This window comes from Desmodus rotundus, chromosome 2, assembly GCF_022682495.2.
Source record: "Desmodus rotundus isolate HL8 chromosome 2, HLdesRot8A.1, whole genome shotgun sequence".
Taxonomy (NCBI): domain Eukaryota; kingdom Metazoa; phylum Chordata; class Mammalia; order Chiroptera; family Phyllostomidae; genus Desmodus; species Desmodus rotundus.
The window spans coordinates 59616960-59634166 of NC_071388.1; the positions used below are offsets into that span (position 1 = coordinate 59616960).

General features: G+C 39.4%; 1 protein-coding gene across 9 annotated transcripts in view; it reads left to right on the forward strand.

Annotated features, from left to right (window-relative positions):
- Positions 1-17207, forward strand: part of MED12L (mediator complex subunit 12L) — a 313958-nt gene that overhangs the window by 87681 nt on the left and 209070 nt on the right. For all 9 annotated transcript variants that reach the window (XR_011650864.1, XM_045199938.3, XM_071220599.1 and 6 more), the window contains 4 exons: positions 6067-6198; positions 8792-8918; positions 11148-11362; positions 13714-13890. Coding sequence is in view for 8 of the 9 variants with exons in the window: in XM_045199938.3 (XP_045055873.2) it covers positions 6067-6198; positions 8792-8918; positions 11148-11362; positions 13714-13890 (651 nt within the window). In the remaining variant the exon portion in view is untranslated. The remainder of the gene's footprint in view (positions 1-6066; positions 6199-8791; positions 8919-11147; positions 11363-13713; positions 13891-17207) is intronic.

Consider the following 17207-nt stretch of genomic DNA (forward strand, 5'->3'; position numbering starts at 1 on the left):
CTGTGATTACATGTTTTTATTTATGCCCAGGCCAGAATTCAGGCTCTTGGCCCCCTTGTCCCAGAGGTACTTTCTTTAGTAGGTCTCAGAGGTGTGTCTCCTCTTCCTAATGGACATTTGAAGCCAGTAGCTGGAGATCTTAATAATCATGAATCTGTGTTTTGAAATATGCATATTACGCGGGAGTCAATATCAATGTTACAGAACAAGGAAATGGAACACTCAGCGGCCGTCAGCACCAAGGGCGGAAGCCAGAAGAGCCCAGGGCAGCTCGGTGCTCACACAGACGGCCACTGTCCACTGAGGGTGAGGGGAGGGGGGAAGGTCAGAATTGCTTTCCCAGGTTCTTTTGACATGCGTGTTGCTCTGCTTACCTGGTTTATTTTCTCAGAGTTATGTTGTGGCAAGAGTTTCATTAACTAGTTGAGTGATACTGGACAAGTCATTGAGCATCTTTATATCTTGGGGTTTTTTTATCTGCAAAACGGGGATACTAATAATTAGCTCATAGAAAATGAAGATTAAAATAATTCCTAAAACACATTTGTTGCAGTCTCTAAACTCAGTAAGCACTCAATAAATATTAATTATCTCTGTTACTGCCACCTTTGAGTTTGCCAAGTTACCTTTCTTAAGTGACTTGGAAAGTGATTTAGTCTGTACTATGTTATTTTACATTTTATTTTAGTCTATACTATGTTATTTTATAAATTCTTAGGTGAATGAGAAGATTTACATTTAAGATCAAGAACTTCCATTTTTAACTTTTGTTGTGTCTACTCAGGTCAGTTATTGGGGCTAAGACATTAGTAATGACTAAAATAAGGAATAAATACTCTAGAAAGCCTATTCTACAAAACAGATATTTGACCAGAATATAAACAATTTCATTTGGTCAGGCCTGGTCTCCTTTAACACCCAGACTTTCACGAGGTTGAGCACAGAGCGGTGTACCTCACGAGTACCTGATCATTGTTTTCTTGTGTTCAGAGAATCTCCTGAAGTCTCCACTGCCTGTCGAAGCTCCGCATCCAGAATGTAGCATTAAAGCCGAGAGGATGGGGTACTACAACTGGTAACCCCTCTGGGCACCACCTGGGGCAGGAGGAAGAACAGTACTCCCAGAAAAAGGAGGGGTGTGGCTCTTGGGAGAGGGAAGAATGGTGGCCCGAGGCAGAGCAGACCTTGTCTGAGGGCCGAGAACTCCCCCTTTTGGTTTGGGGAGGACTTGGGATTTATTGCTGATAATGCACCTTTGACCTCCCCTTCTCTCCATTTACTTGTAAGCCTCTCCCATCTACCTTTCTTACTTATATGTCTTTAATTGGATCATGAAATATCACATTTGAGTGCAGAAAAATAGAAATAAAAACGAAACAGCTCCCACAACATTTTTCGTACTTCCATTGCTGGAGACACATGTTTGTGCCTGTGAACTGTCAGCATGGACCTCCTTCTCCCTGTAAGGTCACTCCGCTTTTATTGATCTGACCCCTTTATGTGCCACTTTGAGCTCTCAGAAGGGACCGTCGCCAGTCCTTGGGGCTGAGACGGAGAGGGTTTTGGCAGCTTGCTTCACCGCTGCCTGAATCACTCATATCCCAGTAATGTGTGCTTTTAGGACTCTTGTTATGTAATAGAAATTACATTCAGAAGGGAAGTACCCATTTTTATTCCTACAAAGTGATACATGGGAACCTATTTATAGCTAGTTCCTAGATTAGGGCCTGGTAATTGTAGGTGACAAATACATATTTATTGAATGAATTAGTAAGTAAATGAATGAGGGAGGCTACTACCAATTTCATGGTACTCTTTTCAGTGTGTTATCATTAAACTTTTTTCCAGATTTTTAATTTTGTATTGTAGCCTCTTATATTTGTCATTTAATCAGCAGTCCTCTGCTGCTGGGATTCTTGAACCACGACTGTGTTTTCCACCTTTTATGCGTTGGCTTAAAACTACTTAGAATTAATTTCCCATTGTTGCTGTAACAAGTTATCAGAAACATAGTGGCTTAAAGCTGCACAGATTCTTTCCTCCTAGTTCTGGAGGCTGTGATCTTACAGGGTTGTGATTAAGCTGTCAGTCAGGCTGCATTCCTTCCAGAGGCTCCTGGGGAGGATCCATCTCCCTGCATTTTCCAGCTTCTGAGGCCTCAGCTGGTGTTCCCTCACCCCATGGTCAGAGCCAACAAGGGAGCATCTTTAGATGCCTCCTTGACTCTGACAGCTGCTTCCTTTGTCACAGTTCTTTCTCCGACTCTCCTCCTCCCTTACTCTTATAAGCACCCCCCCACCCCCCCACCCTGTGATTATTTAAGGACCATCCATATAATCCAGGATACCCCCCACATCTCAAGGCCCTTAACTTAATCACAGTCCAGAGTCCCTTTTGCCCTTTAAGATAACACATTCACAGGTCCTGCGATTAGGAGGAGGACATGTTTGGGGGGTGGCGGTCGTCATTCTGCCTGCCACGTACTTTGTTTTTGCTTTTGTTCATCTCTGTTTTGAAATTTAATTCTTTAAGATATTTCTTAAAAGCTACTTTCCAAAAGAAACATCTAATAAATCCCTTCAGTTGTCTCTGTGCTCCTGGTGAATGTTGTTGTGTTTGTGAGATAATTTTCATGTCCTTTTTCTATTCATCTAAATTATTTACGGACATGTGTGTCTGTTCCACTGAATTGCCATCTTGTGGAAGGCAGGGCCTGGATTTAGTTCATATCTTGAATTGCTAACGTACCTCAAATTTTTGCCTTGAAGTTATTATGTGTTAAAATAATATTTATTAAGTTTCACTTAAACAATTATTGGTTGTTTAAAGGAAAAGAAGCTGATTACTTTTAGAAATTTGTTTTTAGGATGAAAATGCATTTCAATTTACATATTTAAAGCCATGATGTCCTGGTAACAGGGAGTTAATTTGTAAAATAGCATCTGGCGGACAAATGGAAGCCACCCTTTAATAATTTTCCGACAGTTGATTGGTGCAGAGCAGTGGGGAAGGGTACAAGGCATTGGTATGTGGGGACCATAAGCCATGGGTGTCTGTTTGAATGAAACTGATGGGCTGTACCCTGGCACTGGTGTGGAGGGTCAAATAAGCAAAATAGTCTCATTATTTTTGATAATTAGTGGTAAATTCACTTAAAATGTGGACCAAAACTTCATAGTAAACAGGGGAAACAAGGTTTGAACATGATGTTATTTTGAAAAATAATGCTAAAATTACAAAAATTTATTGTATAACTATTTTAATAATGAAGAGCTAATGGCATGCTTGATTACCCAAGTATATCAGTGTGTAATTACTCATATTGCAGAGATAGCTTGCTTTCAAGTTGCTATAATATAACCTGATTTTTCAGTGTGATCTTCTGAGAAGTTAGTGTAGGTTGCCATCAAATCTCTTTTGTAACATCTTCCTGTTCCTTCGAAAGTCAGCACAGAACCTGCCCATTCCTGCCCCCAGCTCCAGTGTGCTAAGGAAAGAATGGTATCATTTGGCAGGCTGTTCAATATTCAGAAAGGAGTGGGCTTCGCACTCTTGGAATCTGGACATTATGGGAAAATATTTTTCAGTTGAAAATAGAATTTAAATGTATAACTTGTTATGGGCACAATTGATAGGAAGACAGGAAAATTTCTGTGATAAAATTTTGAAAACTCAGTAGCATTTTCCTCTGATGTTTTAAATTCACTTAATTCTGAGTAATCACAAATTGAGACTACAACTCCAGGCAGACTGCGGGGCCTGTCTTCCAGTTAAGCTCCCAGATGTCTGCAAGCTGGGACAGACGGACACTCACCTCCTTCGGGATTTGGAAAGTGCAGACTGTGAGACTTGATTACTTCCTCCTCCATCCTATGAAAAACCTCTCGTTGCTTTATGATTAATTTGCTCTCCTTTTCCTGTAATAAGGTGAACTTTTTGAGAACAGGGACCAGATCTTTTAAACTGTTGTTTTCTAGCATGTGTATTCTCATAGGTACTTCCCAAGTGCTTTTAGAAGCTGAGTTGACTCCTTCCGAGGACTTGTTTTCTAGCGTATACTCCAAACCAGTGGCCATATCTGGATGTGTTAAAAAGAAGTCTTTTTCCTTCATATGTTCTTTTCTATACATCTCTAGGTCAGGCAGAACCTGTTCCTTGAATTGGGTATGTCAACTATTTATCCTTTGTAGCGTATTTTCATCTGATTTTTATGATGCAAAGGAAAGTAAAACATGGTGTAAATGTGGATTGCTGCACATTACTTACTAGGTTCATTTATTAAGTATTGGTGGTGGTATTTTTGGATAACTTCTTTTGTTCTCTTTAATATTGTAAATGTGAGAATTTGGTGCTTCACTAGACTGGCTTTTATATCTTTCTTTCCTCTGGGTTAGATTGAATCCAGACAGGAATTCCTCCCAGTTCACTTTCTTTTTTTAAATGTTATGTTCAATCTTTGTATATTTTAATTGGATTATTTCTCTTGTTTAAATCAAGAGAGCCAGAGCTCCTTTTGAAATATCTGTCCCAGAGAACTTAACTTTTTTTTTTGTTTTGAGTCAAGATGTTTTTAATGAAATTTAGGGGGTAGGATGGGTAAAATTTGGGGGATAAACTGATTTTTATGACCTGAATTGTTTACTAGTGTTTAAAAGCTGATTAGGGATGCTTATCCTGAGATTCTTGGATATCTTCTCACAGTTCACAAATCTGCATTATACTAAGTGTGTGTGTGTGTGTGTGTGAATATACACATATATACAAGGGTTGGCAAAGTGGGTTTACAGTTTTGAGTACGTGAAACACAGTTTATTCTTGTATTATTATTTATTCTTGTATTATATATTTTCCATACAAAGAGTTGTCAACCTACTTTTGCGAAACCCTGTATATTTTTCCAGGAAATGTGCTCACAGCTATCATAATCTTATTTGAGCTTATGGATTTTATGTTTTTTAAATATATTTTATTGATTATGCTATTACAGTTGTCCCATTTTTTCTCCCCTTTATTCCCCTCTGCCCTGTATGCATCTCCCACCATCATTCCCCCACCTTAGTTCATGTCCATGGGTCGCACATATAAGTTCTTTGGCTTTTTCATTTCCCCTACTATTCTTAACCTCCCTCTGAGCTTATGGGCTTATGGGTTTTAGAACATTAAGAATATTTCATACAGCATATAAGTGCTAACTATTTTTTTTGGCATAGTGTTTCTACAGTGGGGCACATATTAAAAACTTGCAGTTGATGTTCCATTGGTTGGCATGGATCCTCTAAGAGAAAAGGCCAGATTGCATAGAAGGATGATCCCCCTGCCGGCTTACCGCCTCCTCTCTCCCCTCTGATTCGTGGAACTTGGGTCCCTGGGACTTTTCTTTGACTCCTCTCGTCCTCAGTCGGTGGGGCCCATTGATGGGCCATGGCAGCTTCAGCTCGCGTTCTGGTGGCAGCGCTGAGCCCTGCATAGGCCCAGCCTACTGTCATTTGTTAACTGTGTCTGCTTTTAACTTCCGTTTTATTTTGATGTGTTGTGGCAGTCAGTTTTCATGTGTGTTGTTTCCGTTGCAGTGGGTCTTTGATTGGCAGCCTACCCACCCCTCTACTCTGTTTCTTTGAGTTTCTCCTTGGGCTGGGTGATTTGATAACCTGGCTGTGAGGGAGGGCCTGACGGGGTCAAGAGTGGAGTGAAGTGCTTGGGCTTTGTAACAGCTGTTCTTGATATTCATTGGTCTGTTTCCCTTTCTGTTGACTTTTGAAATTGAGTTCTGGGGCATTGATAGGGCTAGGTTATGATCCTGTGTACATGAAGGCTTATGAAATTCTAATTCTCTTGGAAATGTCACAGATTCACCTGTTCTAAGTACATGATTTCCTTCCTTATGACTAAAGTTTTACTCTCTATATTTCAATTACAACTGAGATTTGGAAACACTTTGTAAAATGACTAATGAAATGTTACAAAAAAGCTTCTAAGCTTTAGCTAATTGCATTGCTTGCTTTTCCTGACTCTCATGGGTGGCTGTTTCATTTGATCTGGCTGGTACCCCTCTCTCTCGGTCATCAGGTTGCCCCCAATGATGAAGCAGTGGTGACGCTGTTGTGTGAATGGGCTGTGAGCTGCAAACGGTCAGGCAAGCACAGGGCGATGGCTGTGGCCAAGCTCTTGGAGAAGAGGCAAGCGGAAATTGAGGCAGAGGTAGGTTGTTTTCTTTCTACTTGTTGAATGCCATCATGTAAAAATAATGTTTTGGAAAGGATTCTATTTTCTTATCCTCATTATGCTATTTTTTTTTTTCTTTTGAAGGAAAATGGGGGAATGTACAAATTCACGTAAGGACTTCATAGTAGGCTTCCTCTAAATTAATGCAGCCAATACATTGGACTAACTTATAATTATCTTTTAAAATAAAACTTTAATATCTGAGAACAAAGAAATCTCCCTTTGTGAGGTTAAGATACATTCATACACACGTATGTGTATGTATTTTATATTACTCTATATGTTTGTGAATATGTTTATATGTTATGTAATTTAAAGCCACATTATGTTTTAGTGGAACCAGAAATACTTTGTGCCTATCAAATTATAGATACTAATTTATATTATTTTTTGAGATTGTATTCTGGCCTCAGAGAAAAGCAATTAAAGCCTCAGAAGTAGATTATCAAGGGAAAACAAATCTAACTCCGTAAACATTAGCTTTTGTTGAAGGGAAAGGGACAGTTTTCTGTGCCTGTGAGATTCAGCAGGGACCCCTCCGGAATAGGTGTGTATGAACTGATCGGGCCCCGCCGTCTCTCACCCGGGCCTGCAGGGCCTTCTCCCTGTCTCTCTGCAGCCGGAGCCATCTTTTCAAAGTGGAAATAGATCACATTGTCCCCTCATTAAAACTCCGTGACGTCTCCTTATGTGGCCCACGGAGCTGCCTCACATGAGTTGCCCTGCCTGCCTTTCCCACTCGTCCCCTACCTTTGTCCCCTGGGGCGCACACAGATGCAAGCCGCCTTGGTCTTCCTGTCCCTCCGTCCGTCCAAACTCGCTTTTATCTTTGGGTCTTTGCTCATACTGTTCCTTCTGGTGGCACATTCTGCTCCCCACTTCTTACATGGCTAGTTTCTTTCTACCATTCCTGTTTGAGGAAGCGTTACTTTTTTTGTAGCATTCCCCACATGTGTCACCTACTCAGGAAGGTCTTCCATTTACCACGTTATCTACAGTGAATGGCGCCCACCATACCTCAGTCACTCTGGTTTACTTTCCTTATTGGCTCACTGTTTAATGCCTGTCTCTCTAGAATGTAGGCTTCACAACAGGGTCCTTGGCACCCAGAATAGTGCCCAGCACATAGTAGATGCCCAGAAAATGTTGCATAAATGGATGAGCACTTAGCTGGCTCTCTGGTACTGATAATGCACCCACTTCCTAGGAAGCTATTAGAAAATGAAATAGGAAGAATATTTTCATTAACATCTCTGTTGGGAAAGCACCGTTCCAGGTACAAAAGATCATGTCAAAATTGGAGCTTGGAGATACTGAAGTTAAGGTGTAAAACATGAGCCCATTTCACAGTGTGCAAATTAGGAAAAGTATTTCATTCTTTTTTTATACACATGTATCAATAGATACAGTGAATTCTATTCTACAGTGAATTGCAGTGATTAAACTTCAGTAACTAAAGTTGAATTTTTCAGACTTCCTTGTTGCTTTCGGATTGTTGTTGTCATCCCCTCCCTTCCCCCCACGTGCCCCAGAACACAGACGCGCGTGCACACACACACAGTCACTTTCAGAAGAGGTGCACACATAGACTACTTTGTCATTTTTTTTTTTTTAATTTTTATTGTTATTCAATTACAGTTGTATGCCTTTTCTCCCCATCCCTCCACCCCACCCCAGGTGAACCCACCTCCCTCCTACTTTGTCATTTTAATAGGTATAAATGTATGCTTTCAGAGATGTTTAAGAAATTGATTTCTAATAAACATCAGTTTTGAAATTTGATCTTTGTAAAGAGATGATGGCTTGGAGAAATACCAATATAAAATCAGTACCTAATAGTAAAGAATAAGGATTAAAGTGATATCAAAAAGAGTAGAAAACAAGGACGTGATTGCTTCTGAGCAGTTTCTTTTCCAGTCTTCTAGTAAGTTCTGTCTAACGAATACACAAGTTGAAGAACTTGTCTGAATGGGTTTCTGTCTCATGAACTGTGGAGATTCCCAGAGGCTCGGAGAGGTCTTACTAGTGACGTGTGATGAGTCAGCGAAAGGCTCTTATTGGAGAAACTGTGTTAGCTTCCTCATTCAACACCACCCCTCCCCACACACTCTCGTGAATATACCCACCGGACAAAAACAAGCGCAAAAGAATCGAACTCAATAATACATGCCCAAATGTTTCCTAGGGAAAATACAGTTAAACATGAGCCCAGTGAAAATGAAGACACCTCAAGTTATTTTTAGCAATTTACACAGGGATAGTGAGTACTTTATTTTGTACTGTTATGTATTCAGTGGATACTCATACAGTACGGTGCAGAGTTTATAATTCATATGAATAATAGTTTCCAAAAGGGTGTTGTTTGGACTCATTTGAATTGTTCTGGGATAGTTCCCTCAACTTTTAGAAATTATATTTACCTACTATGCATGGCCCACAAATATGTACAGAAATCTTAATTAATTTTACATTTAATCTGGGAACTTAATAAAAGATTAACAAATTCATGACCCACTGTAACTATACTTGTCCTTTATAATTAACTGTGCTTGTTTATTTTTAATCTTAGAGATGTGGGGAATCAGAGGTCTTAGATGAAAAGGAGTCCATTTCTTCGGCATCTCTTGCTGGATCTAGTTTGCCTGTTTTCCAGAATGTTCTGCTGAGGTTTTTAGATACACAGGCCCCCTCATTGTGTAAGTAAAGGTTTTTTTCTACTAGATGTTAAATAAGAGAATGACTCCCTTTTTTTGAAGTGATTCTTTTTCTTTCTTATTTGTATCCTTTTTTTAAAAAAAGATTTTATTTATTTTTAGAGGTAGGAGAAGGAAGGGAGAAAGAGTGGGAGAAAAACATGGTTGTGAAAGAGAAACATTGACTGGTTGCCTCTTTCACATGCACTGACCAGGGACCAAACCCACAACCCAGTTACGTGCTGTGGCTGGGGATTGAACCGGTGATCTTTCGAGTTGTGGTCTCATGCCCAACCAGCTGAGCCACACTGGTCAGGGCTCTTATTTGCATGTTATCAAAAGTTCTTGGCACTTAATATAATGCACATTTTACTGTACATTATAAATTTCTGTGGCATGTTCTCTTTTGTGCAATTTTAAAATCAGGTGAACTTCAAAGGCTTAGAATTTTATGTAATTTAAAAAATAGAGCACCTCCTTCCTTTATATTTAAGTGGACTGATTTTCCCTTACTAGATCTTTCTTACCAAAATAGGTCCTGTGATGTTTCACTATATATTGTAATTTGGAATTTTCTCTTTTCAAACCATTTTCTAAATTTCTTATTTTCTAACTTGTGTATCTTAAAAGGTGAGCAGGAGTTAAACAATAGCACCTTATAACCAGGTCTTAGATACAAGGAAATTATTTGTAAAGATGGTTGGCTGCTTGCCAACTCTCTTGGATGTTCATGTCATCTTAGGTGCTTTTTCTGTCTTTTTTTTCTGTAGTTGGTGGGAAGTTGAGGGTTTGGGGAGTAAACAGCCACCCAGTGGGTTTATACTGTGGGTGGACACTAAAAAAATCGTGTGTGTGAGTTAAGCGGGCTTGATCTTATCCTGAGGCTTTTATATGTTGAAGTACAGCAGGGAGGGTCTTAGGATAGATAGTGATGAAATGACAGAAAAATGGCAAAAAGTGGAAAGTGATAGAAAAGGGAGGAAAAGAGCAGAGGGGAGGGATAGGGAGACGTTTGTGGAGAAAGAGGTAAAGCAGCGAGAGACGGTAGCACTCCCGATTGCTCTGAGGAGGGCCTCGTTCGGGTTGAGTGGCACCTTAGTTATTTCTGTCATTTGGTGGCTGGTCTAGGAGAGAGGAAGAGACAGAGCTGGAGTCAAGCTGATGGGTGGAATGTGGGGAACAGTAATGAAACAGGGAAAATGAAGTAGGAAAGTGAAAAGACAGCAGAGATGCCAGATGGAGGATACACTGTCAGCAATGGAAATTAGCAGCACTAACTCATCTTGTGTCAGGGGGAGACAATGTTTGCTGTTTGCTTTCATCGTCCTGGCTTACTCCTGTTCTCTCTCCGGGAAAAACTTCCCACCCCTGCGACTTTGCTGGTTCTGGGTCCCATTTTCTGTCAGAGAAAGCTGTTTTGTCTCTGTAGAAGAGGTTGCAGCAGTGAACTGGGTGGTGGGTTAGAGCAAACGTTGAGGCTTAAGGTTTAGGGAACCGAGTGTTGTGTTGTCTGGATCCACCTTTTCCTCTGTGAGTGTGATGGGGCCAGGCGCTGAGTTAAGACTAAGATGTTAGTCTTAACATTTTTTAACCCCTCAAGGTACTGATACGATATTTTAGAATATAGTTGCAATATTAAGAGTCATAATGTAAGTTCAATAGACTGGTTGTGAATTAAAAAAGATTGAAGAGTTCCCGTGTGTGTCCCTTTAATTTCATTGTTTTTCTGTTTCTTGTCGGTAGATCCCATTCACTTTTTTTTCAAATACCTCTTGCATTGCGGTCCTATTGAGAAGTCCCCTTTAAAGTAGCTCACAGCGTGCCCCACAATACACAGATGCACCCAACTATAGACAGTAGTCAGAGGCAGCTTTAATAATAAAACCAGAAGACAGCAGTCTGGGTCTGCTGGTTTTTTTAGCCTGAAACTTTTTGTGTTTATATTATTTTTAAATAGTTATCCATTTGCCAGGGACCACTGTCTTTAAATTTGAAATCGTACTTAGCATACTGGGTAGTATTTTTCAATTCCAGTGGGAGAGTTAAAACTTATGTGCCACAGTGCTTCATAGTAAATTTTCCAATGATCTTTTATTTTGTAAAAAAAATAAAATTATGAAAAGTGGTAAACATATTGTTAAGCCTTAGGTATTGTTTTTTTAAAAAAATATTTATTTCTTGTTTTATCGGGCTCAGAGGGACCGAAGTTGTGGTTGAATTGTCTCTTTCTAGCGGACCCGGACAGTGAGTGTGAAAAGGCGGAGTTTGTGAACCTGGTGCTGCTCTTCTGCGAGTTCATCCGGCACGACGTCTTCTCCCACGACGCGTACATGTGCACCCTCATATCTCGAGGGGACCTGTCAGTCACTGCCTCCACGCGGCCCCGGTCCCCGGCAGGAGAAAACGCCGACGAGCACTACCCGAAGGACCATGACGTGAAAATGGAGGTAATGGCCCCGGGGGTGGCGTTCCTGCTCCCTGCCCTCTCCTGCCGCCCTCTCCTGCCGCCCTCTCCTGCCTGCCTCCCTGCCCCGAATTCTGCGGGGACCCCCTCTGAGGAGGGTTCTTTTGTGATAGAAGGGTGATCACTTTTTAATTGTATTCTCTTGTTACAAAGCTCATTTATTTCTACTCCCCACTCACAAAGACAGTTGGACTATAATTTAGATCTTCCAGAATTTTCTTTTGCATCCTCTAAAACTATTAATGAAAGGATTTGATAGGCCATAAAATTTTTCTTTGGATTGGAATTATATACTTTCAGTTTTATGTATTTCTAATCCTTAGTTTTCCTTTAATGTTGTGCCTCAAAATCGGACTTGTTTTGGCTTTAAAGTCCCGGCTCAGTTTTTGTTCTAAGGAGCATCTTCCCGGACGTGTCCTGTTTGTTACTGGCACCACTCTTTTATACGTAATGGGAGCGTCTGTTTTAGTCTTAATGCATTGTATTTTCATTCAGTTAATTAAAAACTTAATCTCTGTTTTTCAAATGCTTTGAAATTATTTTTTGCAACAAAGTATTTTATTCTGTAAGTAGGACTTTATAATTTTTAGGCATTTTCTGATATTTTGGACATTGTTCCAAAAACGGAAATTTTCAAGGCAAAAACAAAACAAAACAAAAACACATGAAGTTGGTGATGGGAAGTGGTAGAAAATGCTGAGAGATTGTGACAATTCCTTAAGAGTAAAGCTTCATATTGGTTCTGTGATAGTTTAAGCATTTAATATTAGATTTTTAAAACAGTGACTATACTTACTTAAAAACCTGACATTAGAATTACACACATTGGTTTATAGTTTATACTCTTAAGACTTGGTGACTAAATGGTACAGGAATTTTAAAAAAAATATTTCTTTGATATAAATACTTTTGTTTCTAAATTTATCCACAGTATAAGTTATGAGGGGTAAAAAAACCCCACTAAAGTTACTTTAGCTGTTTAGGTTTTTTCTGTGCTTCTGATTTTTCTTTTCTATTCTTGGATATCAAGTTACCTTATATCTTAGATATACTCTTAGATTTTTTCTTACTAAGCTTACATGGTGAGCATGTGACTGGGAAGAGCCCAAAGAAGGAAATTATGGTCAGTTGGTTTTTATCAGGAAGTTTGCACACTTTTCCCTTAAAGTACAATGGAAAGTATCTTTCTCGCGGTGAGGACAACTAATGTGACTTTGCAAAGCAATGCATGTCTTAAAACTTCTTTATTTTGGGGAAAGAACACTAGGAGGAAATAAAACATAGGATGGTTAAGATGTTGTACTGTCTTGTTTTAGCTTCATTTTCTTAATGAACTACAAAACTTACACTGTGACTTTCTTTCTCTGGCAATTATCAGGAACAGACTATTATGGCACGTATGGGCATTGACTCAGGAACTACTAATATTTTTGATGAAGTAGACAAGAGTGACTTTAAAACTGACTTTGGTTCGGAATTTCCAGTAGGTTCAACCTTCAAGTTCTTACTGACTATTAACCCCCCCAACCCTCCCCCAACTTGCCTCCGTTCCTGTGTTTCTTGTGCTGGAATGACCTGTGTTCTTGTGATGTAAATGTGACCCCACCACACTCCTCCCAGGGCACAGTTCAGCACCTTCGCAGCTGCCTCCTTTCAGTTCACCCTCAGTTCCCGCTGCTCTGCGTCCTTCGGGAATTAGAACACTGCTGTCCCCCTAGTTAGCTGCCTGGGACTCTCCCGTTCATTGTGAGGCCATCATCTCTCAGGAGTGAAGGGGTGCGGTGGTTTCACCGTAACAGTTCATGGTGATTCGCTGTGTATACATTTAGCTCCTAAATAAAAGCTTTCCTGGCTCTGGACTTGCTATACATTCTTTTACTTTATCTAAAATTATGTGTTCTTCCTTATGTATCTCAATGAGTAACTCTTTATGAAGAATATTATTTAGGGTACAGACTAAAACCTTTCTGTCTATTCATGACTTAGTTAATTATTCCTGTGTTTTTATAGAAAATGCAGCCCTAAGGGGAAAACAGTGACCTACAACTGATTTCATCTCTGGTCCTCCAGGAAATGTAGCTGTGCCCCTTTCTTACGTGTGTCATTGTCATTGTCTCATCTTCAAAGAGGAGGAGGATGGTGCCAGCCTCCTGGTGATCTAATACGAAGTTTGTGGGAATTAAGAAAATTTCTGTGCATATTTTGCTTAGTGGTTCAATAAGGAAATGGTCCTGTATGAGTGTCTTGTGTGTGTGACGCTCCGGTATGCGGCACTGGATTTTGGCTCCACTCTCTTTCACTTACAATCTCCATCATTTGTTTTACATGACTTAGATTTTTTCTCCCATGCCTGGAGAGCCCTGTGAGAATGCCAACCCTTCCTTGGGCAGAAGAATGTCGGTTAATGGGGAGAAGTTGCTCAAGAGAGAAAAGCCAAGAGAGTTAATTTTTCCATCTAACTATGACCTCCTGCGACACCTGCAGTATGCAACACATTTTCCTATACCTCTGGTAAGTCGGCGCTTCCATCAGTTGACAACCTGATCATTTCATTATGGGCTCATTAACCACCGGCTCTTCAACTGCTTGCCTGAGTAATACATATGGAAGCAGGTGAGTGCTTGCATTCGTTGCTTCTTTGGTTGTAATTTGATCATACAGCTTATGTACTGATGTAGTCCAAATTTGCGGTGTGATCCTACTGGCTGACTAGATTTAACAGAATTTTCTATATTAGTATGCTTTTTCATGAGCATTTGAGTCACTGCAAATAATGTTTAAATTTGTTTTCCTGCTTCAATTTGAAACTTTTTATTGAGTAGCATTTATATGCACTGTATTCTGGTAGGTACTTTTGGTATTATGCAGATGAGTAAGAATTTTGGGGCACAGGAAAGATGAATAAGACAGGAGGAGACAAATGTCTATAAAATGACAAGCTTTGAAATAAGTGCAATAATTGAGTAAAAACCCAATTGCCCACTCAAAGGTGGACCATTTGACATTCTTGAGTCTCTCCCACTCTGCAAGAATAAATATTCAGAAGTTGGTTAGGGCTTCAGAGAAGAGGCAGTACGTGCGATGGATTTGGATTTTGACCCATTGAAATTAAGAACTGGGTAGCACATGGGAAATACCTGCCAGGAAATTTAGTGTCTGAGTCGTGAAGAGGGATGCGCTTTATTCTAAAGGGAAAAAGTTTAGTTTCTTAGTATCAGTGGTAAAGATTGGGCCAGGATCTGTAAGTGTTTTTATTCTTATGTTCACTATCATTTTTCTTAGAATTTTGTTTTGCGTAGTTTTAATGAGTAATTTTCATTGAAGACTATTATTGTTTTAACAAAAATGTAATGGTGAAGTATATATTATGCTGTTTCCTTGATATCTTTGAGGAATTTTGGTCAGCAAACTAAACATTTTTTTACATTTCTTTATTGGTTTGTTTATTTATTTTGTTATTTTGGAACTTCCTCTGAAATGACTTTCAAAGTCACTGTACTCATGTATTTTTTTTCCTTTATTTTAATTCAGAATACTTTTTTTCATGTTACTTTTCCCATGTCTAGGGCTGTGTCCAAAGTTGTCATAATTCTTGTTTATCACTGGCTAATATATCAACATTTTCAGCTGTTACCAATGTTACTCATTTTTATAGTACTGGAATAATCTCACAGTTTATTTAGGGCGGCAGGAAGAGTAGCCTGATAATTAGAGATGTGTCCTGAAGATTTCATGGATGAACCGTCATATCTGGAATTTGTTTTAAAATAGAGTTAAAAGTGGGGGTGGGGAGTGATTGAAGTCCTGAGTTTAGTTAACAGCAATACATTGGTGTTAATTTCCCAGTTTTGATAAATGTATCATGGTTACATAAGGCATTAACATTAGAGCAAATTTGCATGAGGGATATGTGGAAATTCTGTACTATATTTGTACCTTTTTTATAAATTTTATATTACCTCAAAATAAAAAGTTTATTTAAAAAAAGAGAAAAAATGGAGAGGGGAAATGAAGCAAATATGGCAAAATGATGAAAATGGTTGAAATTGGTTGAGGGCCGTGTGCTCTGTTGGGTCGGCAGAGCTTTGCAGGTCTCCCTCTTCTGTGTGTTTGGGTGGCAGAGCAGGGCGCTGCCCAAGCATGGACCTTCTTATTCTTTTGTTCACGTGATTCTTAGCTACACCGTCGTTTGCAGCATTTAGTATTCTAAAGACCGTCTGCTTCCTTGGAGGAAAGAACACGAAAGATTTCTAATGGCTAAGTGTCGTGATGAATTAGGACATAATTCAACTGTATTATAATCATAAAAAGAACTTATAGGAAATTGATGTGGTAGGATGGATATACTTAATAGCCTTCCATCACCACTCGCCCTAATAACCCCATTAATTGGAGTGTCATTTACAATAAGCCATCAGTAAAGGGAAGTAAAAGTACATATATACTAATGTAACATTGACATTAGGAATGTTGTAGATCCTGGTTCTCTTCCTTACTAAAAAAGGAAAATTTGGCTAACTTTTCAGGCATGTGAGGAGAATATAAGAATATGGCATTTTAAAAAAGATTTTGTTTATTTACTTTTTGAGAGGGGGAAGGGATGGAGAAAGATAGGGAGAGAAAAATTGACAGGAGAGAGAAACATCTATCAGTTACTGCTCGAACACATCCCAACTGGTGACCAAACCCGCAACCCACCCATGTGCCCTGATCGGGGATTGAACCAATGACATTTGGTGTTGTGGCCCAACCAACTGAGCCACACCAGTCAGGGTAAGAATATGATTTTTAAAATAGATTTTTCTTTTTTTCTACCCCCTTGCTCTAAGATGATGCCCTAGTGAGTGAAGGCCAAGGTGAGAGAACTAAAGGGGACTTAACCAAAAGATTTTGAAAAAAATAAACTAGTTTTATGAATGCTCTTACAGGAATGATGTCTTGATCTGCCCATTAGTAAAAACATGTTCTTAGACTCCCAGCAAGCACAGGTTCTACTGTATAGGCATTCTACCAGCCTGTAACTCAGGCGAGTCATTTGTACCTCGTTGGTGTCCGATCTGTGATACTGATGGGGCTCCTAGTGTTGCCACCAGCTACCTAGAATTTGCTCCGTACTTATTGTGCTGTGAGTGTAATAGGCACTTTACTGTGCACTTTCTCTTTTATTATTTTCAAACTCAGAGAATATATTTATGAAATTGTAGACAGAGTTGTCTTGGGTCAGGCTTTAGAAAATAATTCTCAATGAAGATCTAAAAATGAATCTGGAATCAAACTTGTTTTGTTAGCTTCTAGGAACAACACTATTTCTTAAACATTGGAGCTAATGTTAATGGGTTACTAGTGGTTTTAATATGAGCTTTTCCTATTGAGATGAAAAACGCACAAAATCTTATATATGCTTATTTAAACTTTCCAATCTTCTTTTCTCTAAATAAGTCTTTTACCATCCGTTGGACTTTCTGCATTACTGGCAGTAGAGAGGTCGAAGGGTGTGACCCTGAGCACTGCAATCGCCGGCACTTCAATCTGCTGGCCCCACCGGTCAACTCATCTTCAGGGTCTGAGTAGCACCGACGAACCCTGCACCACGGTGTCGCTAGTGGGGCCTGGCTACATGGAGTTGGCATGTCTGTTTTAAGACCATTTGGTGCTATTTTTCCATAACTTTGAGTTTTTAGTTCTAAAACAGTTAGTATAATTTAACAGCTCCCCTTCAAAATGTTACGGGGTCTATTTCACATTACTACAAAATAAAAATAACCATTGGACTTGTCATTACTAACAGTAGGAGATCTTTGTTCATAACCTTCAAGTAGAATATACGT